The sequence below is a fragment of the Drosophila obscura genome, unplaced genomic scaffold (genome assembly GCF_018151105.1).
Source record: "Drosophila obscura isolate BZ-5 IFL unplaced genomic scaffold, ASM1815110v1 contig_30, whole genome shotgun sequence".
NCBI classification, from domain to species: Eukaryota; Metazoa; Arthropoda; class Insecta; order Diptera; family Drosophilidae; genus Drosophila; species Drosophila obscura.
Genome location: NW_024542818.1, coordinates 872005 through 899043, shown reverse-complemented (window position 1 = coordinate 899043; position 27039 = coordinate 872005). Strand labels below are relative to the sequence as shown.

Below are 27039 nucleotides of genomic sequence, written 5' to 3'. Positions count from 1 at the left end.
AATCAAATTATGGCAGGGTATGTGTATATATAAATATGTTCCAACTTCCTTGCAAAAATATATAGTTTTAAGAGACAACCACCATACTAGAGCCTGAATTTACCTGGGATAGATAACTGATAAACACACAAATGAAACTTCTCTGACATAGAGGCACAAATGTCGTAAATAATCAATTAAGAATCTAAATTTTAGAGACTCATAAAAATACTCACAATACTGTGATAAAGTGTGCTATCTCTTTATCAACACTGTAGCCTAGCTTAAGTTTTGCGTTGTCCCACACTGTCGTTAGACGAACGAACGAACTTCATTTTATTTTAATTTGCAACCGCCCGACTTAGCCTTTAGTTTACCAAAATGCAAGTAGAATCTTCCAAATATCATCTCAGGAGAATTTGCGTGGATATATGCAACATGACAGAGTCCTGGCTGTATTATATAAGAAGTGGTCGCGCTGCCATGAACAATTTTTCGCGCCTACGGCTGCACATTTTTGAGTCCGAGAATCGTTTAAACCATCTAACAACTGAGCGGGCCCTTAGAGCGGCGGACAAACAGATTCGCATGCTGTACGACCGTCTAACCAGTCCGATCGCTATGATGAAACGAATTCTGGAACAACTGCGCATTACCCGGGACAAGACCTGTCAATTTTTGAGCTGCACGCGCATGTATATGGACGATGAAATCCTTTCGGAGTTTCAGATAACCCCAACTCTGAGGACGCCGCAGGTGCTGGAGATTCTCGAGTTCCTGCGCTCGCGCTTCGATGCAGAGTGGGAGGTCAAAGAGATGGTAGTCAGTGAGTAGCAGTGCGTGCATTCTCACTGTAGTGCAACTCTTCAGTTTATCCCTTCCGTGTTACAGTGGCTTTGGAGGACATGGACACCGCCCACGAAATGGAACTGCTGGTGAAGGCCTGGGACGACTGCAGCCATGCGGGCGGCGAAGAGTTCACCGAAAAGTTGAACGCATACTTTCACACAGTGGGTGGCGGTCGTCTACGTGCGCAAAATGCTCAATAGCGGAGCCTAAGCTATTTTGTTTAACAGAAGCATACAGCCAAACTGAGAGATAAATTACAATTAATAGTAAGTTAATATTACATTTATTATTAAGCCATAAGAACGTACTCAATCGTCATTTCAGATATGACATATTGTGCGAAATATGTTTATATTTATATTTCGCCCAATAAAATGTTATATCTGCAATTGCAATTGCGTACAGTTGAATTATGCATTATGCATGTATAGATATAATATCATACAATAAATTGAAGTGTATAAAGTGTGAATCTCGCATAACCTTAGCAGCTTGCGACTCCTTTAATTGTGCACCTCGAAAATCAGGCCAAGAGCCGTACCAGCGATGCTAACACTTCCAGAACGTTCCTGAAATTTCTAAGGACCGCATGCTGCGTAGGATATAGCGAATGACCAAAATGCTATCCCCCCACAGCAAAATAAACACCACAACCCACTTCAGACTTTACCTTGGCGTAGAAACGAGAAACGAATGCACATTTTGAATGTTTTTGAATTTGATGTTAGTTTTTATTTGAAAAATGTTCTTGTTTTAGTTTGTTTTGTATTTGGTATCGCCTGTAAAAGGAATTACAAACAATGTCGTCAGTTATTCTTTCGTCATCTTAAAAATCTTGACCCACTTTTTGACCTTTTGCTATACATATAATCGTACATATATGCGGTTTGGTTTTGGTTTTTGTTTTTGTTGGTTTTACTCTGGATTGGTGGCAAAACAAAACTTAATTGTAATTGCACTACAACAACATTTTGTTTTTGCCCAATATATATATAAAGTGTACTTGTATATATAAATGTATATATATATATATATGTATGTATGTATATAATATGCAATTTTGTAGCTAGATGTTCTTCTCTCATGTTCTCATACCGATCCTAATTTAGGTGTGTACATATTATATATATAGTGTGTATGTGTGTGTGTGTGGCGCTCTTTTTTTTGTGTATGTTTTTGTTTTAGAAACAATTGCATCTTCGGGGGTGTGTTGTCTTAATATCATCATCTGTAGCATCCATCAAAACCAACTTGACTTCTTTTAGGCGCTCCAACTAAGTTCACTTAATAATTGAATACTTTTAGGCTAGTAAATGGTTTTCTCTTCCTTCCCCTCCAACGCTTAATGCACTTAGTATTTGTTCGAATCATCATCCTTCTCCACTCTCTGATTTATTCTTTAGTTCTCAAGCCCTTAACTAACTTTACAATGAACATCTCGTGTATATAACTTTTTTTGTTTGCTTTTTGTTTTGTTTTTTTGTTGTCTGCTAGTCCTAAACCGCGCGGACATTAATTGGGTTTACTTATGTAGTTTTTGTTTGTTTTGGTTTTTAGGGCTAATATCTTTTAATTTTAGAAAATTTTCAACTCGTAAATCGAGTTGGCTTATTAAAAAATCTGTTCCCACCATGTTTTTTGGTTTTAATCATTTATATATGTATGTGTATATATATTTTATTTAAGTTTTTGTTTTTCTTTTTCTTTGCTATGAATGCTTGTTGTCAATTGTTGCGGGGTTCTTTCTTTCCATCCATCCATCCTTCCTGCTTGAATATATATATTCTATATGTAAATCTCTATTTTTTTATTTGGTTGTGCTTTACACCTTATTATTGCTATTAATTATTTGCTCTTAATTGGCGACCCCTGGAATATTCCAACCGGGGAAATGAACGAGAGTATGTTTTTTGTTTTTGGCGGCAACTCAACTGAAACCTTAGCTAGGAAAAACTCTTCAAGCGCAATCATACCAATCAATGATTGTTTAAGCATTTTCATATATACAGCAGCGTGTGATAATTCATTTGTGGGGGGGGAAGGATATGGATATGGCTGGATCTAGTTTTGGGATGTTGGAAGTGGATTTTAAGAGCGCAGGAAAAATCAGAAATCAAAAACTCTTTTTGCAAATATGTTTTTTGTTTATTACACAAAAAAAATAGAATAGAATACTAAATGAAAAACCAAACTACTTAAAAGATATGCAAGTGTGTGTGTGTGTTTATTTAGGGGTTGTGGGTTGTCGGTTGGGGGGAGTGGATGTGTGATAATTACTAGAAAACCGTCTTTGTAATCGTACTTTTCTCGTTTATACAATTTATGCTAATTAAAATACACAGGTAAAAATATAATTTCATTGTTTAATAATTGTTTTGTTTTTTGTTTGTTTGTTTTTTTTGTCATTACTTTTAAACTTAAGCCTAGCGAAAATCGTTTCAACGTGCAAAATCAATTTTGTGGTGTGTTTTTGTTTTTGTTGTTGGTGTTGGTGAGTGTTGTTGGTGTTGCAGAAAGCTATCCTTTTTTGTTTACAGGCATTATATATTAATTTGTACACATTTTCATTTAAGTATTTCATTATTTGACAATTGGCTATGTGAGTGGGAAGGAAGGGTGGGGCGTTGGGCTTTGGGGGGGTATGCAGGGTAAAGTACAAAAATCGCCCTAGGGATATTACACGAATATAGGTACAATACAACGAATACAGAAAACAGACGAAACAGAATACACAAAATGAATTTTTAAAAACAAACTGATCCTAACGCTCATCATCTAACTCTACATACTACTCCGATCTCGCTCTCTCTCTCTCTCTCTCTTCCGTTCTGCGCTTGGCGTCCAGATATATATAGTATATATATAATATATATATAGTGTTATATATATGTATATGCGAATTTTACAGTATACCGTTTATATGTTTCTGGTTTTTGGGGATGGGGGTTTTGTTTTGGATTTTTCTTTTTTGTTGGTTGTTTGTTGTATAATTTAAATTTAAACTAATGCTCACTTTGCACAAAAATTTACACAATTTATTAATTTAATTTAATTTAATTAGACTTAAACGACTGCTCCACTTGCACTCCATCCAATTTGTTGTAAACTAATCCTAATATTTGTATAATTACACTTTTTCTTTTTTGCTTTTGCTTTTGCGTTTGCTTTGTTGCTGCTTTTTCAATCAATCGGTTTTGTTGTAAATATGTACAAACTTTTTACTTAATCCTAAAACATGCGCTCTCTCCTCCGGATCCGATTCGCTGCGATCCTCTCTCTCTCTTTTTCGTCCTTTTGCGTATTGTATATGCTCTATGTGTATGTATAATATATGCCTACGTGTGTGTGTGTGTGTGTGTGTGTTGTTGTTGTTGTTTGATCCTCGATCAATGACCTCTGCTCTGATCCTAAGACTCCTGCTCCTCCTCTTCTATGATCATTATCGGTTCCTTCTTGTATATTTATAAATATTAAACACTAATCGAACGCCCAGGCCTATGTATATGTATAAAAAATAATATAGGTGTTAAAAACAAACAATCTTGCAATCGTCAGACATTTTTGACACTTTGTCTACACTTTACACTTTACACTTGACAATTCTCAATAGTTTAATAAATAGTAATGCTGTTGCTGTTCAAGACTTATGGGTAACTCTCTACTCCTCCTCTCTATCTTCTGTTGTTGCTGCTGCTGCTGATTTCTCTCTCTCTCGGTATCCTCCCTGTACCTTTATCGTTCTGTGTTACAAGGCTCTCCGGTTAAGTAATGCTAAGTAATCTGTGCGTTGCTGTTGCTGGTTGCTTCAACATTTGTTTCTGTTTATACTCGTCTTCTAATTTCATCTAAGGCTAATGGTTGTTGCTGCTGCAGCTGCAGCTGCTGCTGCTGTTGCTTTCTTGGTGTTTTGATTCTGTTAACTTCGATTCTTTGTTAATTGCTTTATGTTATTCTTTTGTTTGTGGTTTGGAGTTGGAGTTTTTTCTTGGAGTTTATGGAGTTGTTGTGGATTATAAGGAGTATGTATAGCTAGTGGAAGTATAGCAAACGGAAGCATGCGACTGCGTTTGATTGAAGATTGTGAAATGGTCTTTCGATCTTTCGGTCTTTCATTCTGTGAGGGTCGGTCCTTAGGCTATGGCTGCCGTCAGATAGTACAGATCCATTAGTGTCTGCACATTGATGGGCAGACAGGAGAGGCGGTCGTGCGTATTGGAGTCGAGGGCCAGCCAGGAGAGGGCATTGTATCCCTCCAGTACGAAGCGTAGCACATCCGCCGTCAGGCTGGAGTCCAGCGGATGGTCATTCGCCGACTGATGGGCATTCGTAGAATTGAGAATATCGTCGGCTATCTGTATGTTCGGCACATGCAGATGGAGTGCCGTTTTCAGGAAGACGGGGCACACTTCCTCCAAATGCGGACAGGCAGACCAAAACCAGGCTGGCATGCGGCCCGTCGGCGCCGTTGAGACCATATAGCCCACCGATATGGGCTGCTGATTGAGGGATCCCACCTGGAAAGGGGTTAGAGAAAAGGATGTTAGAGATTCCGCTGATGCTAGCGACTTGTTATTCCTTACCTCCTCCACTTCCTGGGGCGGGGTGCATTTGAAATTGTTGCCTCCAGCGCTCTGCCAGCTGCGATTGTCCTCCATGCGCCCTGGACTGCCATGATTCGACACCCGATCCATGTGTGCTACAAAAGAAAAGAAGATTTGCCATTAGAATCTGCAGCAGATTGGCAGAGCGGAGAGCATCGCATCGACTTACTGTCTCCCCAGAAGAGTTCCCCAATGTCCGCATCGCTAAAGTCCTCATTTCCCTCCTCTTCAAAGGTGAGAAAATCATCATCCACCTGGGGCTCGTTCTGGAACTGGCGGGTAAAGGGCTGCACAGGAGGAAATAGTTCAAATATTAGAAACGAATCCCAAAAGAAATCTCAACTCGTAAAGGACTCACCGCACAGACAGCACTCGTGGGAAAGACCAGAATGTGGGTACAGGTCACATCCTGCGGCGTGGAGAGCGGATTCTGCATGGAGATCTGGGAGAAGCGTTCGTCGGGCGTAAACTGATCGGGCATCACGCGCAACTTGGCATCCGGCTCGAGGGTGACAAGGCAGGCGCTTAGGATGGTGGGCGGATACATGAGGGTGCATTGCTTGCACATGTCCTTGAACTGTTTGGAGGCCTTCTGCAGCTGCTGTTTGCTCAGCAGATAGCTCCACGACTTCAGTTCGCTGTGGCCGATGCGGCCAATGCGTCCGATGACCAGCCGCCACATTTGCGACGTCTGCGAGATGATGCCCATGACAAAGTCCATCAGCTTTTTGAGAGCCACAAAGCGGGCGGGGGCCTTGCGACGACGGGCGCGATTCGGCACATCGATGTTGATGCACACCTTTTCGAGCAGCTCGCCGCGCTCGTCGGTGGCGGTGGCCAGCAGCCAGGCCTGGTCCTCGCTGAGGCAATAGTTGCAGTACATCACCGAGTAGCGATGCTCGTTCTGGCCATGCATGCTGCCCGCTGAGCGCGAGAAGTCCGTCTTGTCCGTCCGCTCGTACATGGGCGCCAGCACAAAGGGCGCCGTGTACATCTTGTAGGCCCGTCGGTTCGGTTCGTCCTTGGTCTTCAGGAACGCCTCCATGTTGGCGGCCGTGCCAAAGCCCGTGAGACTCTTCACCGACTGCGCATGGACCAGATGCCGGCGACACTGTGAGAATATGTTCAAGGCCAGGCACTTGATCTCGTCCGAGAAGCGTTTGCGATTGCCGCACGGCCCCAGCTCCATCACCGACTCCAGGGATATGATCTGGATGTTCATCTGGGCGCGCACCGAGTCCGGCACGGCCTTCAGCAGCTCCGAATAGCAGCGGAGCAGAGCAATCAGAGCGAGGCGCTCCAGTTCGCAGCTGTCCGAGGCGAAGGTGAAGGGATTGACCACGTACAGGACTATGGCAACTGGATTGATGTCCTCCAGCGTCTCGCCCACGCCCAGGGGATCGCCCAGTATCAGGGCTGGCTTGGCGTCACCACCACCGGCTCCCTTTACGCCGTCCTTGCTGTCCTGCTGGTTGCTGTTGCTGTTGTCCAGAGTGGGAGCTGCCGGCAATGGCGCCTCCGTGCCCGGCTCCTGCTTGATGGGATCGCTGTGCAGTGGATCCGTGCCAGAGCCGCCAGAATGGTGGCTACCTTTGGTAGAGTGTCCTCCACTGCCACTGCCACTGCCATCGGGCGGATTGAGCAGCGTCTTGTCGCTGGGCACGCGACTGAGATACGGCGCCAGCTGGTGGAGGAAGGCCACCGCATAGCGACGAATCTGCTCCGCAAGCGGATGATCGAGGGTACGCAGCCATTCGTCCAGTGGTGTCTGCTCTCGCTCGGGCGGCACATTGCGGGTGGCGGCCACCTGCAGGATGCCCTCCCAGCCGCGGATGGGGGTGTGCCGGCCCAGCTTGCACATCTCGTAGGTGCTGCTCAGCTCACGGAAGTAGCTGCGCGTGCATCCCGCCACATGCTCGTTGTCCGGACACACCACCACGTAGACCACGTCCCGGGCATAGGAGTACGGCTCCAGCAGGAACTTGTCCCAGTAGTGGATCGAGTGCGGCGCCACCGATATCCAGTCCTTCTCGTAACCCACCACCACCGAGGGTATTGGCTGTGGCTCACACTGTCCGGAGGCTCGACCCGCCAGGCGATGGAACTGGCGCCACGTGAGCGGCCCACTGACCGTATTGTAGGAGCTGGCATCCTTGGAGCCTGCCGCTCCGCCACGCGACTTGCAGTGGAAGGCGTTCTGCAGCATCGGCTGAATGGAGTTCATGGTGCGCACAATCTCCTTGTTGCTGCGCGTGAAGCCCACGGGCAGATACGGCCACTTGTGGACAGTGAGGCGGCCGCTGCCGAGGATCGACAGCTTCTGGCGCAGGGCGGGCGGATGGGCATGGAAGGCGGTCAGCTGCTGGCTCGAGTTTCCGTGGAATTCCAGCATATTGTCCATGCGCTGGTGCTCAAAGGCCATGCGGGCCTGCTCCAGCGCCAGGCTGATCACATCGTGGGCATCCATAAACTCCAGGACATTGGCGATGGAGGCCATTGAGGCGGCCGGGGCACCGCCAGTGCCGAAGAGACGTCGCTGCCGTGACATGCGTCGGCGGTGGGACTGCAGGGCGCGATGCACAGAGCTGCTGGATGTCTGGATGATGGAGCACTGGTCCAGCAGCAGGTCAAAGATGGCATGGGCGAGATGTTCCAGCTGCCCGGCGCCCGCCGCTGCCGCCGCCGCTCCCGTGACCTTTTCCAGAGCGGAGGAGCTGCTCGTGTCGCCGGGCCCTGCCGTCGCCTTGGTCGGATTCTTGCGGCACAGGCTCTGGATGAGGCTGAGCAGCGAGGGCTGCTTATTCCGGCCCGGATCGTCGGCTATGCCCGTAATCTCCACCTCGTCCTCGTAGAAGAGTCCTGCACGATGCGAGAGCCGCCGATTGACGACGGCACTGAAGCCGCAGGTGCACTCCACGGGATCGTCGTCCACGTAGCCGGTGATGTGCGGATTGCTGCTGGGTGGCGTGCATGAGGAGGAGTTGGAGCCGCCATTGGGCCCGTGGCCGTGCCCGGAGCCAGCTCCGGGCATCGACGTGGAGGCGGGCGATCCTCCAAAGGCACTGATCATCCTTAGGCCACCACCAAACGAGGCGGCCGATGAGGACGAGGAGCTGGGCCCGTTGAGCAGCCTCTGGCCGGCCGTGGCCGCCACATTGGCGGAATGTGCGGGAAACGGATTGAAGCTGACACCCGGCAGGGGAACGTACACGCCAGAGTCGGCACCGCGTATGTTGCCGATCTTCTGGGTGTCCGCATTGCACACGCAGACGCTGCTGCTGTCGAAGTTGTGATCCCGGAAGACATTCAGCGCCGTGTCGTACAGCAGGATGTTCACCAGCACCGAATTGACTTCGGGCAGCTCCTGCAGCAGACCGGAGGGCACCGCCACCGCTGACGCTGGCCCACTGGCAATGCCCGCATCGCCAGTGTAGGGCAACATGTGGCCCATGTGGTGGTGGCCCGCTCCTCCTGCGCCCGATAATGATCCCATGCCGCCGCCTCCTCCGCCTCCTCCTCCTCCTCCTCCCCCGTGCATGCCCGTCTGCATGTGGTGCACGCTCTGCGGCGTGTGCGGATGCGGCTGCGCCTCCTGCGAATTGAGCTGCCGATTCAAGTACGAGGATGTGGACGTAGCCGGACTGGCCACGCCCAAATCATATGGATATGGTGGCGGCGGATGGGTGGGCGTCTGCCGCAGCATGGGACTGCTGCGCGGGAAGGGCACCACCACACCGCCAGGTCCCGGGGACATGGGTGACATGCCCGCCCGCTGCATCAGCTGCTGCATGGAGCTGCCGGGCGGCGCCTGGGGGCAGTTCAGTTGATTGAGCAGCAACTGGCTGCCGCCACTGCTCAGCGGCTGGGGCACGGTGGAGGGTGAGGGCATGGCCGTCTGCGGTGTCCTCGGCGCCGCCGACAACAGTTCGTGCAGCTGCTGGTGCTTCTGGTGCGCATGACTAGCCGCCGCCGCCTGCTGCTGCTGTTGGTGCTGATGCTGCAGCTGCTGGAGCTTCTGCTGGTGCAGCTGGATGCGCTGCTGGAGGGCCTGATGCTTCTGGTGCTGCTGCTGCTGGGCGGCGGCTGCCTTCGCCAGGGTGGCCGCCCGCGACTTGTGGGTGCTCCAGGTGGGCTTGTAGTAGCACTTGGCGGGCATTGCGATGCTCGGCAGTGTCTGGCTGGGCAGATTCGTGAGCGGCGCATAGCGCGACGATCCCACAAACTTCTCCTGCTGCGGCGGCCGGTACACGTAGTTCCAGTCATCGATGGGCTCCTCCAGGGGGCTGCCCAGCTCCACGTTGTACTCCTGCTTGACCAGCTTCAGGCTTGATTGCGTGCTCAAGGCCACCACAGTGGCCACCGTCGTCACAGAGGCAGAGGCGGCCGCAGCAGCGGCAGCAATGACCGCCGCTGGCACCTGAATGGGCGGAGCCGCTGCCATAATACTGCTGGTGTCCACACTGAGATCCGTCATCACCACATCCGTCTGGCAGGGACTCGAGTTCGGGTGCTGCTGCTCGTGCGAGGGCGGCGTGGGAAACATTTTGGTGAGATCCTCCGCCTGGATATTGCCAGCCCCCGAGCTTGCCACGGCTGCGGCTGCTGCTGCGGCAGCCACCACAGCACTGGCCACCGCTGTGCTCCGCTTGAGCTCGTCGATGGTGTTGGTCACGGCACTGCAGCCGCCGTTCGAGGGATTGTTGGAGTCGGGCGGCGTATGGATCTGCACGCTGCTGCACTCATCGTTGGAGCTCGTCTCGAACAGCTGCTCCAGGTCGTTCAGCGAGGGATTGAGGCCCTCGGCGGTGAAGAGATTCCCTCCACCGCCGCTGCTGGCTCCTGTGGTGCCGCCCGACGATGACTTGGTCTCCTTGCACGACGGCGAATGCAGTCCCGGCTCTGTTTTGATGTCCAGTCCGTGGAAGAAGCTGCTGCCCTCGGCCTCCGCATCGCTGCCGTTGGCCGTGCTGTTGGCAATGCCAACGAGGCCACCGCTAGAACTGCTGCCACCTCCTGCGCCTCCGCTGGCTGCTGCCTGTACGTCGAGGGAGAGCAGCTGAGAGCCGTAGACGGCTCCGGGCGAGGGCATAAGCGGCTTGACGTGCGTGTGACCCTCGTAGAGGTTCTTGGCATACCGCGGCCTTCGCTGCTTGGACGTCTCCTCCATCTTTGGCCGCTTCACGGGCAGGTAGTCCCTAAGAGAATGCAAAAGCCAATGTTTAGAAACGATCCTGGGATCAGGGATCACAGATCACAGGCACTCACCAGTTCTCCTGGAATTGAAAGTCATAGATGACCTCCTTCAGCCACTCATCGTCGTAGAAGCTGTCCGGATCCTTGAGCTTCAGCTTTGGCGGCTTGTACAAGCTCAGCAGATTGTTGATGGCGTCCGTGGTGGACGTCACTGTGGTCCCCCGCACCGTGCCGGGCTCTGGCTTGATGGGTATCTGATGTGCTGCCGGTGCCTGCTGCTGCATCTCCAGTTTCTTTACGCTAATGGTGCCGCACTGCATCGTCGTCGTCGTGGCTGCTCCGCCCTGTGTTCCCGCAGGCCCTGAGGCGGCTCCTGAGGCGGATGCATTGGCACCGCTCGCCGTCAGTGTACCGCCCGCTGTGGGCGTTGGTGGCTGCTGCTGCTGGGGCGGCACGCTGCCGGGTCCGGCATTGAGGGACTGCGACGTCGCAGTACCCGCCGCATGGTCCGTGTAGGAGGGCGGCTCCACGCTGGGCGTCTGATGTACATAGGGCGAGGCGGTGATGCTCTTGTTGTCGTGCTGGTCCGTGGGCGTCGGCGCTGGCGTGTTCTTGTCCAGCAGATGGTCGATGGGCGTCGGCGGCTGCTGCAGATTCGAAACGGACGTGGGCGCATGGGGGCTCATGTTGAGAAGCTGTCACAAGAGCAGAGTGGGGGTTGGGGGTTAGTATGGCAGCCAAGCGGCAGAGGTTTGCTGCTGCGTTTCGGGTCGTCACTTGCACTCACTTGCTCTGCGGGCGGCACGGATGTGGGCTGCGAATGCGCCGAATTCGGATGGGGCGAGGGCGCTGGCGTGGCGGGTGATCCCACGGAGGCCACCGGCAACGACGAATCGCCGCCAAGGGAGTTGCGTGAGTACGTGGAGGCGCCGCCATGCGGTGTCCCGTGCGGCGTGCTGCACAGGTGTCTGGCGAGAGAGAAAAAGAGTAGGAGTTTGATTGGCAGGGATATCTAGTGACGCTTTTAGGGGGTGGAGTGGGGGTTATATACAATGCTCAAACTACGGATAAGGTAGCCATGGAGTAAGTATTGATTAATGAAGAGTACATATGTATTTATTGGGGGCAATCCAGCAGGAATAACCCCCCAAAAAACGTTAAGCAAAAGTATAATAAATAAAACCACATCCAATGGCGATTTGGGGGGGAAGGGGATCTCTAAATAACCAAATCTCTAGGATTACACAATATAGTAGCATCAATGCAAAAATGTTATTTACAGCAAAACCATAAAATAAAATCATTCAACAAAATGCATCTATGGGGGGATACTGGCGGGGATGCGCAGTCTAGTTTCAAATGTCATGCAGAGAATGCAGAAACCAAAACCAGTAAAAATAAATCAAAACCAAATTCCAACAATGAGATATGCAGGAGGAGTGGCAGGAGGAGTGGCAGCGTGTGATGGTAGCTACCCCCTAAACTAAAGGAAAAATTAAAAAATAATCATTTACAGCGCATTGAAAAACCCTATCACATCATATCCACATCATTAGCGACAGATCTTTCGTGAGGTCAAAACAGTGTTGATTATGGCTGTTGAGTGTTGCGAAATAACCATTCACCCCCACTGTGCTGTCAAGCAGTGTTTCCTCTTTTTAGTGTTGGAAATTATTTACACTGGCAAGCAGTGTTCTTTTTTTAGTGTTGCAAAATACCATTCACCGAACCGAAAAAAGTGAAAAGGTGAAAAACTAGAGCTAGGAGTTTGTTATTGCAAAATGGCAAATGATTCGTGTCGTTGTATGTGTGTCATGTGTATGTGTGTGTGCGTGTGTTTTGATTTGTTAATTAATTAAAGAGGCAGCAAAGGTGGAAGGAAAAATAATGCTCAAATCTTGCAACCGAACCAACCAACAAAAAGAAAACAATAAAAAAGTATAGGGTTAAACAGAGCGGAGCGTGTTGTGTGTGTGAGAGAGACAGAGAGATAGACAGATGGAAGACAGAGAGAAGAGTGTGTTAGAGAAGGAGAACGGAAGAGGAGAAGCTTTATAGCAGTTACTAAAAACGCTAGCCAGCACTGGCTCTCCACACACACACACACACTCGCACACACACACAGCAACAACACAAACCTTGCTTTTGGTGTATTGGTGTCTGTTGCCGCCTTGTACCTGGCGGCGACGACTGCCGAGGACGACGACGACGACTGCGTCAGCGTATTGAGTAAACGCTTGTGGAACGGCACATTGTGGCGCCTTGGGGCAGAGGAAGAGTTCGAATTCAAGTTTAAGGTGTTGGTGGTGGAAGCAGAAGAAGAAGAGGTTGTGGTGGTGTTGTTGTTGGAATGATGCGTTGCTGCTGCTGCTGCCAAAGCGGCTGCTGCTGCTGCCGCGGCTGGTGTTCCGGGACGCTGCTGTTGCTGCTGTTGGTAATGATGCTGGAAGGACGACTTGGAGCTGCTTCCGACAGCTCCTACGGCAGCACGCAGAGCCGGAGAGCCCAGCGGCTGCTGAGAGAGAGACTGTTGCTGCTGCTGCTGCTGGTGCTGCTGCTGCTGCTGACGCTTGCTGCTGCTGCATTGGGCGCTGAAAGTTGTTTGTTTTAGGTTTTAGACACGTTTTCTTTTCTTTTTTTCACTGAGAACTTTCTTCCCCCAGTTCGTGGCCAAAAGCTGTCTGCTGTGTGATTTAGGTACAATACAACAGAAAAAAAAACAAAAACAAAAATCCAAAAGAAAAGGGGGGAAGGGGATCTACCGCCTATCGCATGCATATATAATAAATATATATATATCGACAAAAAAAAACAACAGTTAACTATCGCGATCGCACTGCTTGCTAGGTGGGGAAAAAGGCATGCCATCAAAGCGGGAGCGTAACGGAACGGAACGGTGGGGTCTCCGTTGCATCGTTTAAATCAGGGCTTACGAAAGATATATATATGTATAATATATATATATAGAGAGATAGAGTAGGAATAGGAGTAAGAGTAAAAGTAGTAGAGAGCGAGGTGTATAGAAGAGGAGAGAAACCTCCCCCCTCCCACTCTGCATTCATCATTTCAACGGTTAACTGCTTGCTGTGCGGCTCTCTCTGTGGATCGCGACTTACTTGGTGCATATACAGGGCGCCTTCTGCATGGGATCCACAAAGTTCCACAGCTTCTGACGCTGCTGCTGCTGTTGCTGCTGGATCTGCTGCTGCACCAACTGCTTCGAGTCCGCCGGAGGCTTGTTCTGCTCATCCTCATCCGGAACGCCTGATGCAGACGCAGACGCTGAAGATCCTGATGCCGCCGCAGCTGTCGCCGCGTCCACATGAAGGGTATTCATGACGCAGTCCTGCCACGCACGCTCCGGCATCTCCACGGCCGCTGCGGCAGGTATATGAGTATTGTGGGTGTTGAAGGAGAAGCCCGAAGTCGGGCGTTGGTCGTAGTAGGGCTGGAAGGAGAGGCGCTCCAAAGCGCTGACGGCCTGGGGCACAGACTTCCGCGAGGCGGCGCCATCCTTGGCCTGTGCGGCACCGGGTGGCGTACCTGCAGATGCAGCTGGCGGACAGGAGAGCGAGGAGAGGACAGCTGCCTCGGCCCCTGACGCTACCCCTGCACTGGCCCTCTGCAGTTCCGCGAATTCCAGGTGCTCCATGTCGTCCAGATCCGTGACTAGTACGTAATTCGTAGGATGGTACATCTTATGGCCACCTGATGGTGATGGGAGTACAAAGCAGAATGAGTTCCAGTTCCAGACAATTGCAGAGGGGGGGGGACAGCAGAGACTCACCCGACACCACCTCCACGACGGGCGGCACGTCCGTGTTGTCCTTATTGCACAGCGGAAAGAACGAGGCCCAGTCCTCCAGGATCTTCTCGGCCACGGGGTCGTTGGCCTTGTAGCTATTGCCCGTGAGGATGGCCGCAATGCCAAAGGGGGCCAGCATCACCTTGCGCGCATGCGCCGGCGGCACGGCCTTCGCCTCGGTGCCCTCATTTGGTTCCGTTCCGCTGGTTCCATTCGATTCCGGTGTCTGGTTCTGGCCTGGGCCGGCCCCAGAGTTGGATCCCGCTCCCGAACCCGAGCCCGACTGGCTGCTGGAGCTGGCTGCGGTAAAGGCTGCTGCCGCCTCGGCCAGATGCTCCTTGGTCAGGGGTCGTACGGCGGGGTGCTCTCGCAGGTCGATGGAGGCGCACACCGTGTCGCCGTGCACGAAGAACGTGAAGGAGAAGGACAGGTGCTGGGAGCTGTAACACAAAGCGAGAGATCATTAGCCATGGACATCCCAGAGGAGGGGCAGGCAGGTGGTCAAAATGTAGCAGGAAGAACGATGCAGTGGCACAGACTGGGATGCCACTGCACAGAGTTCCTGAGATCCTTGCTCTAGGATGCGGGGGGAATGTGAAACGGCTAAAGTTTCAAGCGTTGCCACATCGTATGTCCCTGCATCCAGAATCAAAAGACTCCAGTGGCACAGCGACACTCACCTGCGTCCAAAGAGACGATCGCTCGACGTGCAGGGCTGCACAAACCATTTGCCAAAGCGCACAATGTCCTTGGTGAGCACAAATCTGTAAAGGAATAAGTAATTGTTAGATATTTCTTAGTATTTCTCTCTCTCTGTCTCTCGCCCGATCTCCACTTACCTTTCCATCAGATTGTGCAGCGCTTTGAAGAGCAGCGAGCGGCACTCGTACGTGAGCGCGCCCTTCCAGGTGCCATTCCAAAGCGCTTGATTGGCTGAAAGATAGAGCAGAGCAGTGTTGTAATTAGTTAGTGGATTCCATGTGGATGCTGAGTGGATGGGGGAAAGCTAACGCTAACGGTAACGGGAACGGTAATAGCAATGGCAAGGGGAGCCAGGCCATCATTCCATGCTAGTGACGAAATCAGCTCGAAAGGTGCTCGGCAATGATATCATTCCTGAATCGGAAAACTGTTTAGATCTCATGTAGAAATGTTTCTCTTGGTTTTATTCCAATGTAACTTATGGAAAAGTACCCAAAAAACAACTCGCAAAGAAAAACAACAGTGAGCAACGCAAAACAATCATAGAATCTCGCCCTCGCTCTCTCTCTATCGTCTCTCTCTCTTTCTGTAGAGCAGAGTCAACGACGCAACGCACGCCTCAGAAAACACTTTTGAGGCAATTTATTTTTGTTATTGTTTGGTTTTTCATTGTTTTTGTTTTTCGAGCCGCAAATGACAAATAGGCACAACGAGAGAGTGAGTGAGAGAGGAAGCAAGAGAGAGGGAACTTGGATACATAAGAAAGAAGAAGCAGCAGAGGCAGCGGAAACAGTGAAATATGTAAATGCAACATTTGTAACAGAGAAACGTGAGAAGAACAAGAGAAAACACTCAAACACTTGAATTAAAAGGAGGGAGTGTAAAAACGGAGAAATAGTGCGAAGAGGGGAGCTAGAGTACAGAGAAGAAGGAAGAAGAGTGTAGGGAAAATTAAGGGGAAGCAGCAAGTAGGTTCAAATCACTGGAAAAAGATTACTGAAAGAAGGATGGGCAGAAACTTTGAAAATGAATCCAAGGCGGAAGTGCAAACACTCGAAACAAAAGATTGGAAGCATGAGAAGGGGAGGGGAGCAACACAAACACCGACAGTGAACAAAAAAACAGAGAGAGGGAGCGAAAATTTTTGGAAAATTCCAAGCATCTCTCAAAGACGATGCCTACAAGCCAAGAGAGAAGCAGAGAGGAGCCACCTACACACAGTCAAACACGTCAAACACACACGCACACACATCTATGCTGGCGCTTACAAGGACCGCATTGCTTGCGTCTGCTGCCCCAAAGATAATTACGTAAAGGTAAACAACATTATAAATAACAAAACGCAACAAAATTGAGAGGGAGAGAGAGTGAGTACATAGACAAAAAAAATAGTGAGAAGAGCAGACCACGGAGTGTAGAAAGCAGAGCAGCGAGTAAGAGGCAACAGAAAATAAAACACAAATGCAGCGGCGCCGACTTGGGCAGATTTACAAAGTAGCGTCTTCATATTCGTTTTGCTTCTAGTGGCTACATCTACAGCTATTGCTTTTGCTTTTGTTGCTGCTTTTACAAGCCCCTGCGTCACTGCTTTTGCGGATTACAATATTTGTTTGCATTGGTATGTATTCGTGTTTGTGTGCACATTTCTTGTGCGAGTGGGTATACTCTTCATTCAATGAGATCAGCGTAGGGTTTTTTGCTCACACACACCACACGCAGAGCCATACAGAGGCGAGAGGGCAATGTACGATTATGTTTGTGTGAGTGTTTGTGGGCTTGTGTGCGTGAGAGAGTCTGGCGAAAAAGTGTAACTGTTGGCCGTTTGCCTGTTGCCTCCCTCCGCCCGCCCGCCATTCAGCTCACAACCAAACCAGCCAAGCCAGCAGCCGCCCAAAGCCGGCACTCGGCTCGGCTGTGAGGTCACACCATCGGCCAAAACGGCAAAAGTTCAAAGCTCGCCCAAAAATCCCACAAGGGTAGGCAGCACAGCACGCAAGCAGTGCAGCCTCTCTCAGCCTGTGCTTCTGCTTCGGGTCTCGGCAAACAAGCAAACGAAACTAAACGAAATGGAACGACAAACAAAAAATAAACACACACAAAAAAAATGCCAAACGCAACAACAAGTCCACCCAGACACTATTGCTCCCTCCCTCCACCCAGCCGACCACAACGGAAAGTCCGGCTTCGTCTGCAAACCATACCATCCCTCCGCTCTCACTCCCTCTTAAACACAGCTGCTGCAGCCGACGCATCTTCGGCTGTAACAGGAATCGGGAATCGAAGCGACGAGCCGACGCCGAACGGCGCAATGCAAATTCCACATATATATCTCTCGCATTGTATGCGTGTGTGTGTGGGTGTATTTTTTTAGCACGTGTGGTTTGTGCACATGTTGCTGTCGAAAGACTCGCTCAGAGAGAGCGTCGGAGTGAAAAGAGAGTGAAAACTATAGCGAGTGTCTTTGAAGAAGAGAGAGAGAGAGAGAGCAAATGTATCTGCTACCAAGCATTTGGTGGTTGGAGAGTGAAATGTTGTTTGTGGCAAAAGTGCCGCTAGCTGGGCTCTCTCTCTGTCTCGCTGTCTTGTTTGTTGTTTGTGGTTTGAAAAAAAAAAAACAACATAACAATAATGGTATTTTAGGTTAGCAAAACCCCCCACCCCACTGGCGAATCCTCTCACTCAATTACAGGTGGGATGAAATGTCACACAACAGCCGTTATGTTTAATTGACGGGAGAAATGTGTGGCGAAAGATCGGGCGGGGGGACGGGACTGACAGGCATTTGCGTGCAGCAACAAATGTTGAAATCAAGGTCAATAATCTGCCGCTACCGCTGCGAGAACCGCGCGCGCATTATGAAAATTGTTTAGTATGCGAAAAGGCAAAAACAAAGACACAATCAAATACACAAAAAGCAGGTAGAAGAACCTCCACACGAATGCAAAACTTTGCAACAACAAGAAAGCGCAGTGTAATTAAAGCTTGCTTCCAAACCAGTTTAAGCTCTCAAGAGAGCGACAGTCAAAGACAGAGAGAATGAGAGAGAGAGACAGAGGCGCGTAATTATTGGCTCCAATTGTGGAGCACACACACACACAATGAGAGACAGAACCAAGTGACAGCTGTTTAAGGTAAAAAAAACATGCCATGAGGAATGCAACAACAACAAATGCAATGACAACAAGTAATGATGGTGGGGGAGGTGGCGAGGGAGTCCGAGGCATATTGAGATTGTAGGCAGCCTCTGCCACGGAGATGCGTAGGCGTGTCTACGTCTACTATACTCTAATGACGTCGTCGGCTTTGCGAGCAGCAGCCCAAAGACAGAAGAGACCTATAAAAAGCAAAGCCCTGCAACGCACACAGTGGAATGATTGGCTGGGAATGTGGCCAAGGCACTGCGTTAAAGAATGCTTTGATTTCCCATGAATGGAGGTTTTGTACAGTGGATACCGGTTGAACTAGTATTAGAGTACAGTAAATGCGTTTTCCTAACATGTAAAACTATTTCTTTCTTTCACATTTGAATCCCACTGTGCCTGGGTGCGCTGAGATTTGCGGCGTTGCCATTTTCACCTATGTAGCTTGAAAGCCGCGCTACTTACTACCCACAGCAACAGTAACAGCGTTGGGACGCTTGCTCTCATCTCCCTCTCACGCTTTTTCTGTCACAATTTCATTCACACGCACACAATACGAACTCTCTCACACACACACACACACAAACACAGCAGAGAGACCGTTTTCATGCGTGTTACGGCCCGTTTTGTTGTTTATGGCAGTCCGGTGGCGGCCGCAAAGTAAAAGGCTATAAAAAGAAAATTAAATTTCGCTCACACTCCCGTGTGCACAAACACACAAGCAAGCAAACTCAAGGGGTGAACGGGAACAGCAGGAGCGAGACAAAGTCATGTCAATGCAATTAGTCAATGTCCTTGTCATTACGAGAAGCAGGCGACAATGACAAAAGCACAAAAAACAAAGGCTGCGCCAATAATTTCATCAGCGAGAGACGGGACAGGCAGAGCAGCGACGTCGCGTGCATTCAACTCAAGGCAGCGGACAGAGGCCAGGGCAGAACGCAGACGACGCCGCCGTCGCAGCCAGAAAGCCAGGTTAACGGTAAACGTAAATGAGACACGGCAGAATGACGTAGTCGGACAATGTACACAGATTACGGCGTAACGTTCTGGGGGTAGGGTATGGGTATCTGGTAATGGAATTTGCCATAGTCCCACAGCCCCAGCGCCGGACAAATGGACGGACACACAGAAAACAAAACCCAATTCCGAGTTCCACCATAGTTTTTGTGGTCAGAGATAATGGTGGCAATAGCGAAAATATTGAATAAATAGTAGCCACACGCAATAGCTGATAAGAATGGTGCCGAATGATGGCCGCGCGCACTCCCCGAAGGCCAGCCATGATGTTCGTGTGCACAGAACCAAAACCCTCCCAGTCCGCCCACATGTAGAGAAGAGAGAGCTAGAGCCAGTGAGAGCCGTTTTGCATAGTTACGCCAGAGAGCGTAAGAGTGGACAAGGGAGAGAGTTGGCAAAAGATAGAGAGCGAGAGAGCACCGCAAAAACACTGCAAGTGACAGGTGACGTTTCACTCGTCTTTGTCTTGTTTGTAAGGGGGAGTGAGTGGGTAAGTGGGTGTAAGAGGGACGACCGCCTACGATTGACGTTTGTTGCTATTGCTGACAGACTCTGACGCTGACGTCGACGCCAACGGCAACGCCAAACTCGCCACCATGTGAGTGACGTCGAAAGGAGAACAATAATCATCTGCAGCAATCGAAAATATCTCGCGTGTGTTTGTTTATGTATTTGTGTGTGTTTTGAATGTTTTGAGTTTTCTCATTCCGAGTCACAGATACACACACACACACCAATGCATTGCATGTGCTGCTGCCGCGATGCATGCGATGCGGCCTTGAAGCTTTTTATTCAATTCATCATCGCATGCACGTGTGTGTGTGTGTGTGTGAGAGCGAGAAGGGAAGCAAAAATAATGCATACAAAAAAGGGATCCCAATGATGATGATACGCATTTGGGAAAACCTCCATAAAAACAGAAATTTTGAACATTTATAGCGTTTAGATCATTTTATTAACGTACCAGCTACTCTCAGCAATTCGGGGTCGACCAGGTCACTGAGATCGGGCTCCTCTCCGTACCAGAATATCCACAGCTCCTTGGCGGCGGCCAGCGATAGGGGCGGGTGGACCTTGGTCGATGTGGTAATCTCAAAGGTTAAGGCATTCGGATCGGTGTTGTCCGGCTTGTGGGACTGCACCCGGCGCCACACACATAGCATGTCCGCCTGGATGCACCGCGAGTAGGAGCGTAGTATGGGATCGGCCAACGGATCGCTCGACGCATTCGGCCGTTCCCCATTGACGAACTTCCGCCATTTTATTCCACATAAATCAGTCTGGAAGGAAGAGTAAATGTTTTAATTAATTATCGTCGCATTATTGATTGTCAAGCTTCCTAAATTATTGCTTCAGAAGGTGGGTCAGTTGCTATTGCTGCTATTGATAAGCCCAATCGAAAGAAAATTAATTGTGTAATATTGCCAATCGATACGAATATCAACCCAGGAATGGAACGTGTCTGCGCCATTATCATTATCTGTCATTATCTATAGAGGTCTGGTCTTCCCTCCCTACCCTATTATTTTCCCACCGTATCTGTTATAAATCCACGCTTTAGCTTTATTATTGCAGCTGCAACACAACTTTCACAACTGTAGAGGCAATATAAACAGACGTGCGACATCGTAGCAAACAAATTTCAATCACAGAAAACTCGTGTAAAAAATATCATTAAATGGAATCGAAATCTTATTTGGGGTGACTTCTTTGTATAGAACAGCTTTTAAAGTATCTTTAACTAATTGTGTAAATATTCTCATCCCTTTATAATATATTGGAATTTCACAATAATGTGAAATACCATCGAGCTTTTCGTAATCAAACTTTTACAATTTTAAATTAATAATTTTCCCTCAAACTCTAACTAAATTAAAAATATCTTTTACAATTTCAGATTTTAATGACAATCTCACACATTTGGCCTTTTTTCTGTGTAAGTACTCTTTACAAACGTAAATATTAACATAACTAAAAGATGGTAGATTCCCCTGCAAGCTCTGATACTTTTACCAAATGTAGAGCTGATTCTCTCATATTAATTCTCTTGGGCATCGCTCTTAGAATTCAATGCCTAGTGAACTTTATAGTATTTTTACTTGTGGGTTTATGGCGTTTGAAAGTATGGTTTCCCTAAGGGCATTCTTTCCTGTTTGGAAGGAAGATACATCGTTCTGGGCATGAAAACTTAAATGCTCATCCCATAGTCTCAGGTCTGCCCCATTGCTCGCTTCACCAGTGTTGCACAGCGGCGCAGATTACACATACACAAAAAATTCCACGGCGCTGCACTTGGCGGCGGCGGCGGCCCCAACGGCAACAAAAGAAGAAAACGACCAAAGCGAAGCTCGAATCTGCTCGAAACTCAAAACAAAAGCACGAAAAAACGCAGAGAGCCACAGTAGAGGCAGAGTCAGAGGCAAGACAAGAAAAACTTGAGCAACGAGAAGAAGAAGGACAGAGACGGGGATGGGGATGGGAAGCTAGTGGCTTGGGCCTGGCCAAGTCTCGGCTTGGGGTCGTCATTGGCGGCTTCCGCTGAGAGTTTTTTTTTCAGTTGGGTCTTTGGCTGGAAACAAGTTGCTGTCTGCTTGAATTCAGATTCCTCTGCTTGTCCGCGGCGGCGGTGCTGCTACAAGCAGTATACAAATCAATGGACGGACAGGCAGTGGGTGCACAAGCGAGATAGAGCCAAAATAAATAACTGCACCGCACAGACACAGACAAGTGGACGGACATAAACAAACACATTCACAAACACACAGACAGACAGTAGCAACCGAAAGGTATTCCCCCAAACCACGAATGAAACGGAACGAACCGGCCCCCATCCTCCCCACCGCACCTTCTGCTTGGGCTATACACTGCTCGCCCATCGTGGCTCTCTCGTCGGCCCACCGAAAAATGTTCCACATTCTTCCGTTTTTTTACTGCTTGTTTCTTTTTGCATTTCTGTGTTTTCATTTTCGCTCTCATTTCGTCTGCTGGTGCTGCTACAAGCACCACTCGCTGCTTTCTTGCTTCGTCTTCGTTTTGTTCTTTTATTTATTGGCTTTTATTTTTGGGCCGAGCGCTATCGCATTTTGACCAGCACTTGTACGCGGCGATTCTTTGGTGAATCCCATTCCCCCCACCGAACATTGTATCTGGGCAGAGGCCCCCCAAAACAACAGTTGTATGTAGGTTTCTGCCTGCTGTCTACGTCAGCGTCTCTGTCGCTTCATACCTATTTGCAATATTCATGCGCGCTCTTTCAGTCTTGGCCTCCCTCTCTTTCAATATAAGTGTATAAGTGAGAGCGAACATGCTGCTCTCCTGCTGTTATCACGACACATTTGTTTGCTTGTGTTTGTTCACGCGCGCGTGCCTCTCAAGTTCAAACTGATTTCTGCTCGTTGCTCTCTATCTCTCTCAGAGAAAGTTTGGCGCGTTTGTTATTGTTTCGTTATTTCGTTGGCGTCGAGTCTCTTTCGGGCAGCGGCGGCGGGGGAGAGATAGCAACGGCGAGTGGAGCACGTTGACTTGTACGCACTGTCGTCGACGTCGTCACCGTTTGTTGTCCGTTCCGTTCCGCTTCTCTTTCCGTTTTTCGGGGGAGGGGGGGATACATAGATATTCATTAAAGAAACAAAAGAGAAAAGCGGCAACAGCAATCTCGGGGCCAACAAACCAGTCGCAGTCGCTGTCTCTGTTGCTTGGAGAACCTGTTATGGGCAGAGGCGGCAGTTGTCTCTCTTGTGTCTATTCCTTCGCAGAAGCAGCCACCAAGCAACACTTCCTTTTACACACGCTACGACACACTCTCCAGAAGCATCTACTTCATTCTCCCACGCTCCTCTTCCAGCTAATTCCCTTCACACAAACACGCACGCACACACACCACACTCCTCCTGCAGTGACAGCAGTGTTGTCAAACGATCGTAACACTCGCCGTGTGGGTGGTTCCCTCCCCGCTGCTTCTAAGGCCCTACAATTCGCACTGACCTAGATCTTTCACTCACAGTGGGACAAATGAGTACTTACCAGGGCATAAAAGTTTGTATGGCAATCCTCCAAACTAGCGCCATTCGTCTGATGGTTTTGATGCGTCATAGTTCTTGGCTTTTCTTGTTTCCACGGCAGCAGCACCTCATTTTCTCAAATGTGTGTGTTTTATTTTGTAATGGATAACTACTACTGTCTCTCTGGTATTTTGCACATTTGCGGTTTGAATTTTTATACTTTATACTTTTTTATTGATTCTGCTCCGACAGAATATGCACACATACACAACTACACATAGAGGCACTGGCGGACGAACACACAGATACGAACACGAACGCGAACGCAGAGACGAACACACACAAACTGTAAGAGAGACAGGGACGCAGAGATACACAAAGTGAACGGTTTACTGCTTCTTCTTTACTCCTTCTCCTCCTCCTCTTTGATGTTGTTGTTATTGCTGTTGATTCGCTTTTATTTTGTATTTGTTGCTCTTTCGGTTAAATATTTAATTATATTTTCCTCTCGTTCTCTGCTTTTCTTTCACAATTTATTTATTTAAACGTAAACGTTAACGTTGTTGCTTTGGCAATGACACACACACACTGCAGCACATTTCTGGAAGATAAAAACAGTTTATTAGATTTCCACGCACCCATATCTACCGTTTTATTCCACTCTACACTGCATCCAAACACTCGCACACACACACACACACCCTCCCCCTACAATAATGAACAATAATTTGTGCCTTTTCATTTCTTATTGTTTTTGATTTTGGCTTTTGGCTGCTGCTTATTTTGTTGCTACTGTGGCTGCTGCTGCTACTGCGGTTCGTTCTCACTCACACATGCACTCGCCGGGAGAGCCGCACCACCACACAGATACAGATACACGGCAATTACAAGGGTGGACGGCAACATTCGTTCTCTCGCTAGTCTGTCCATTCATTCCTCTGCTGCTGCGTGACTTTTTTCAAGGCAGCGGCGACGTGACGACTAAAAGAGCGAGTTTTATACATATATATTTCTAGAAACACAGTCAGTCACACACACTCGCACACTCGCTTACACCGACGCACGACTCGCGACGATGAAAGTCGTTGGGTTTTTCGTTAATCGTTGATGTAGACAAAAACCTACAAAAAAAAACTGGCAAGTTTTTTTTTTCAAAATTTCTCATATGCATGGCTTCTGGCTGCCTGCACCACCCACCCCCACCCTGTTAACCCACCCAGCCATCCATCCATAACTCTTTAAATGCGTCGCCATTTGTCTGCTCTGCTCTGCTCTTCCCTCCACTGCACTTTGTGTATACACTTTTTCGGTATTTCGATTTTTCGATCGCCGCTCTGCATTTCTCGAATACGGTAAATATTTGTGGCCGCTTGATGAGTAGGGGGCGAGCGAGAGGGTGAGCAGCAGCAGCAGGCAGATGAGTAATACACACACACACTCCTACAGAGAAACAGCAGCAAAGACAGGACTGCTTGGCACTTTTTTGCACTAAATACCGACAAAAAAAAACAGCAGTGCGATTGCGATTTTTAAATACACATTATTTATAATATTATTACTCAACGTTTAACGTATATGTGCACCACACATCGCTCTCTTTGCAATCGCCTTTTGCTGGCGTTTCGCACAACACACAACACAAATGACGAGTCAGAAAATTTTAGACCGACTGCGGTCCGACCCGAGACCAACCGTGTTCCGTTGATGGCTGCGCGGAGCTGCTGCTTCTGCTCTGCCACACACAATGGAAATTTTGCTCGCCTAGCTTTGCCTCCGTTGCCTGCTGCTGCCACTGCTTCGAAGTAGTTGTGTGAGCAGCGAGTAGCGAGAAGCAGCAGCAGCTAAAGAAGATTTGTCAAACACTCTCGCACACACACACACAGAGCAACAGAGAATAGCGGCTTTTGCTCTTTTTGCAAAGGCCAGAGACGGAGAGAGAGAGAGAGAGCGTCCAAACAAGTTTTATCACACTAGTGTGTGTGATTTGCATGGCGGCGTCTGTTTATTAAATGCGCGGCTCTCTCTATCTTGCATCGCATCGCCTCTCTCAGGCGACACTATCGAATGCTGGTGCTGGTTGGGGATGCAACCAGATCGATTGGTACCCTATATATAAATCACAAACTGTCTGTTTTCGTTTTGTTTAAAGATTTTAGCAAAGATTCAAGACAGATTCCATAATTTATGCACTATACAACACTGCACACACATACGCAGTGCGAAACGTGATACATAGACAGCATTCCTCTCGCATCACACACACACACACACACAACACATCCATAGAGCCAGAGCAGCAGCAGTAGCAACCACTTTCGTAGTTTTCTTTTCGCCCCGTTTTCTCTTGTTTCTTCACAGTAATCTGTGTGTATACATCGGATTTTTTACTTTGGGGCCAAAAAATGTTACAGTTGTTGCATTCCTCTCCTAGACGCCTCTGCGGAGGCGGCATTCCCTTTTGATCCTTTGAACATCACCTCCCACTCCACCACCACGAACACACAAGCAGACAATAGCCGCTATCTCCCTTCCTCTGCAGCGGCAAATCGACCGCTTAAGCAATTAAACTATTAGCCGCCGAGGCAGCAGGAAACATTTAAGTGCAGCAACAATTTGCGCGAAATACATTCACAATCCCCGTGGAACGCAACGGCACTTGGGGCACTATTATTTATATCAATTTGTTGCAGTGCAGCTCGTTTCCCCTCTACCGTTCACACACGCACACACACCACACGCAGTCTCTCTCCATTACACACGGGCATTCGAACGGGTTTTTTTTGTTTTTTCGTGGTACATTTTTGGGGACATTTTCTTCTGGCTTTATTCTGGGTTTTTCCGATTCCGTATTATATTATTTTGTTCCACTTTCTCACCAGCGTGACCGATAGCGATAACGATAAAAATACGGCAAAAAAATAAATACCATTAAGTACCATTTCAGTTTCGAGAAATACCATTTAAATACCATACCATAAAAAAACCAGGACAATCCGGCGATCAAACGAGACTTAACCCACTTAACGCCCCTCTATTTAAAAAGTTGAGCACCCTTTGTTAAGCCGCGAAAAATAAAACTGTTTGTACGTTTTTCTTCTTACCTCTCTTGCCTCTTTACTCACAAACAAATCTTACTACGATAGCTTTTACCTGAAATGCGTAATAAATGTGTTAAGTTTCATAATATTCGTGCGTCAATTGAAATACCCAGTGGGCGACAATAGGCTAAACGTTTTCTGTTTATGATCGGAAATCATATTTCTCGATTTTGATATAACTATCTCAACACTGAACGCATAATTTTATTCGACAGATGAATCAATTTTCTACAAGATTGGCTAGTTTTCAGAAGTCCTTTTCATTGCATTGCTTAAATAAAAATTTTCAAAGAAACACGGCCAAAGCATAAAACGTAAATGTTGACTAAATGGACTGTTTTATACCATATTTCCTTTAATTGATGTTAAATTTGTTGTTCCAAGCTCCATTGAAACATTAATAATGATTTTAGATTCTTTTCTATCTATTAATGCAAATGTTTTGTGTTTCGTTTCATATATACATTTATCCCGGTTCTGATACCTGTTATCGGTAGCCGTGGGATGTAAAATTTTGTTAATATCTTTAAAACAAAGACTGAGTAGTTTCTGCATTAATTGGAGCCTGAAATTACAAACATTACCTCTATTCTATAATCTATAAAATAACATAACATAACCATAATATAACCATAAAATAACAATTCGAAG

At 48.3% G+C, this 27039-nt stretch overlaps 2 protein-coding genes and 1 non-coding gene across 9 annotated transcripts; 1 reads left to right on the top strand and 2 right to left on the bottom strand.

Annotated features, from left to right (window-relative positions):
• The first annotated feature begins 218 nt into the window (after positions 1-218).
• Positions 219-1608, top strand: LOC111074009. Of its 2 annotated transcripts, XR_002607773.2 has the most exons (3): positions 220-805; positions 871-1094; positions 1317-1608. XR_002607773.2 is itself a non-coding variant. In XM_022366627.2 (2 exons), exons 1-2 carry the CDS (start codon positions 361-363, stop codon positions 1026-1028), a joined length of 603 nt encoding a protein of 200 aa, XP_022222319.2. In that variant the 5' UTR covers positions 219-360; the 3' UTR covers positions 1029-1094. The 2 variants fall into 2 exon arrangements, 1 of the variants encoding a protein (XP_022222319.2); XM_022366627.2 differs by lacking the exon at positions 1317-1608 and having other exon boundaries at positions 219-805.
• Positions 1609-2866: 1258 nt separating this feature from the next.
• Positions 2867-26177, bottom strand: LOC111073997 (mediator of RNA polymerase II transcription subunit 13). Of its 6 annotated transcripts, none has more exons than XM_022366604.2 (14): positions 26088-26177; positions 23313-23891; positions 20254-20569; positions 15267-15360; positions 15108-15191; positions 14410-14867; positions 13739-14330; positions 12761-13213; positions 11410-11590; positions 10695-11317; positions 5788-10624; positions 5599-5716; positions 5409-5524; positions 2867-5342 (listed from the first exon to the last, which is right to left on the bottom strand). In XM_022366604.2, exons 2-14 carry the CDS (start codon positions 23379-23381, stop codon positions 4959-4961), a joined length of 8325 nt encoding a protein of 2774 aa, XP_022222296.2. In that variant the 5' UTR covers positions 23382-23891; positions 26088-26177; the 3' UTR covers positions 2867-4958. The 6 variants fall into 6 exon arrangements, with proteins under 6 accessions (XP_022222296.2, XP_041450556.1, XP_022222299.2 ...); XM_041594622.1 differs by having other exon boundaries at positions 12800-13213; XM_022366607.2 differs by lacking the exon at positions 26088-26177 and adding an exon at positions 24983-25056.
• On the bottom strand, positions 14932-15074 carry LOC121404665. Its single transcript, XR_005968133.1, has one exon.
• Positions 26178-27039: the final 862 nt, after the last annotated feature.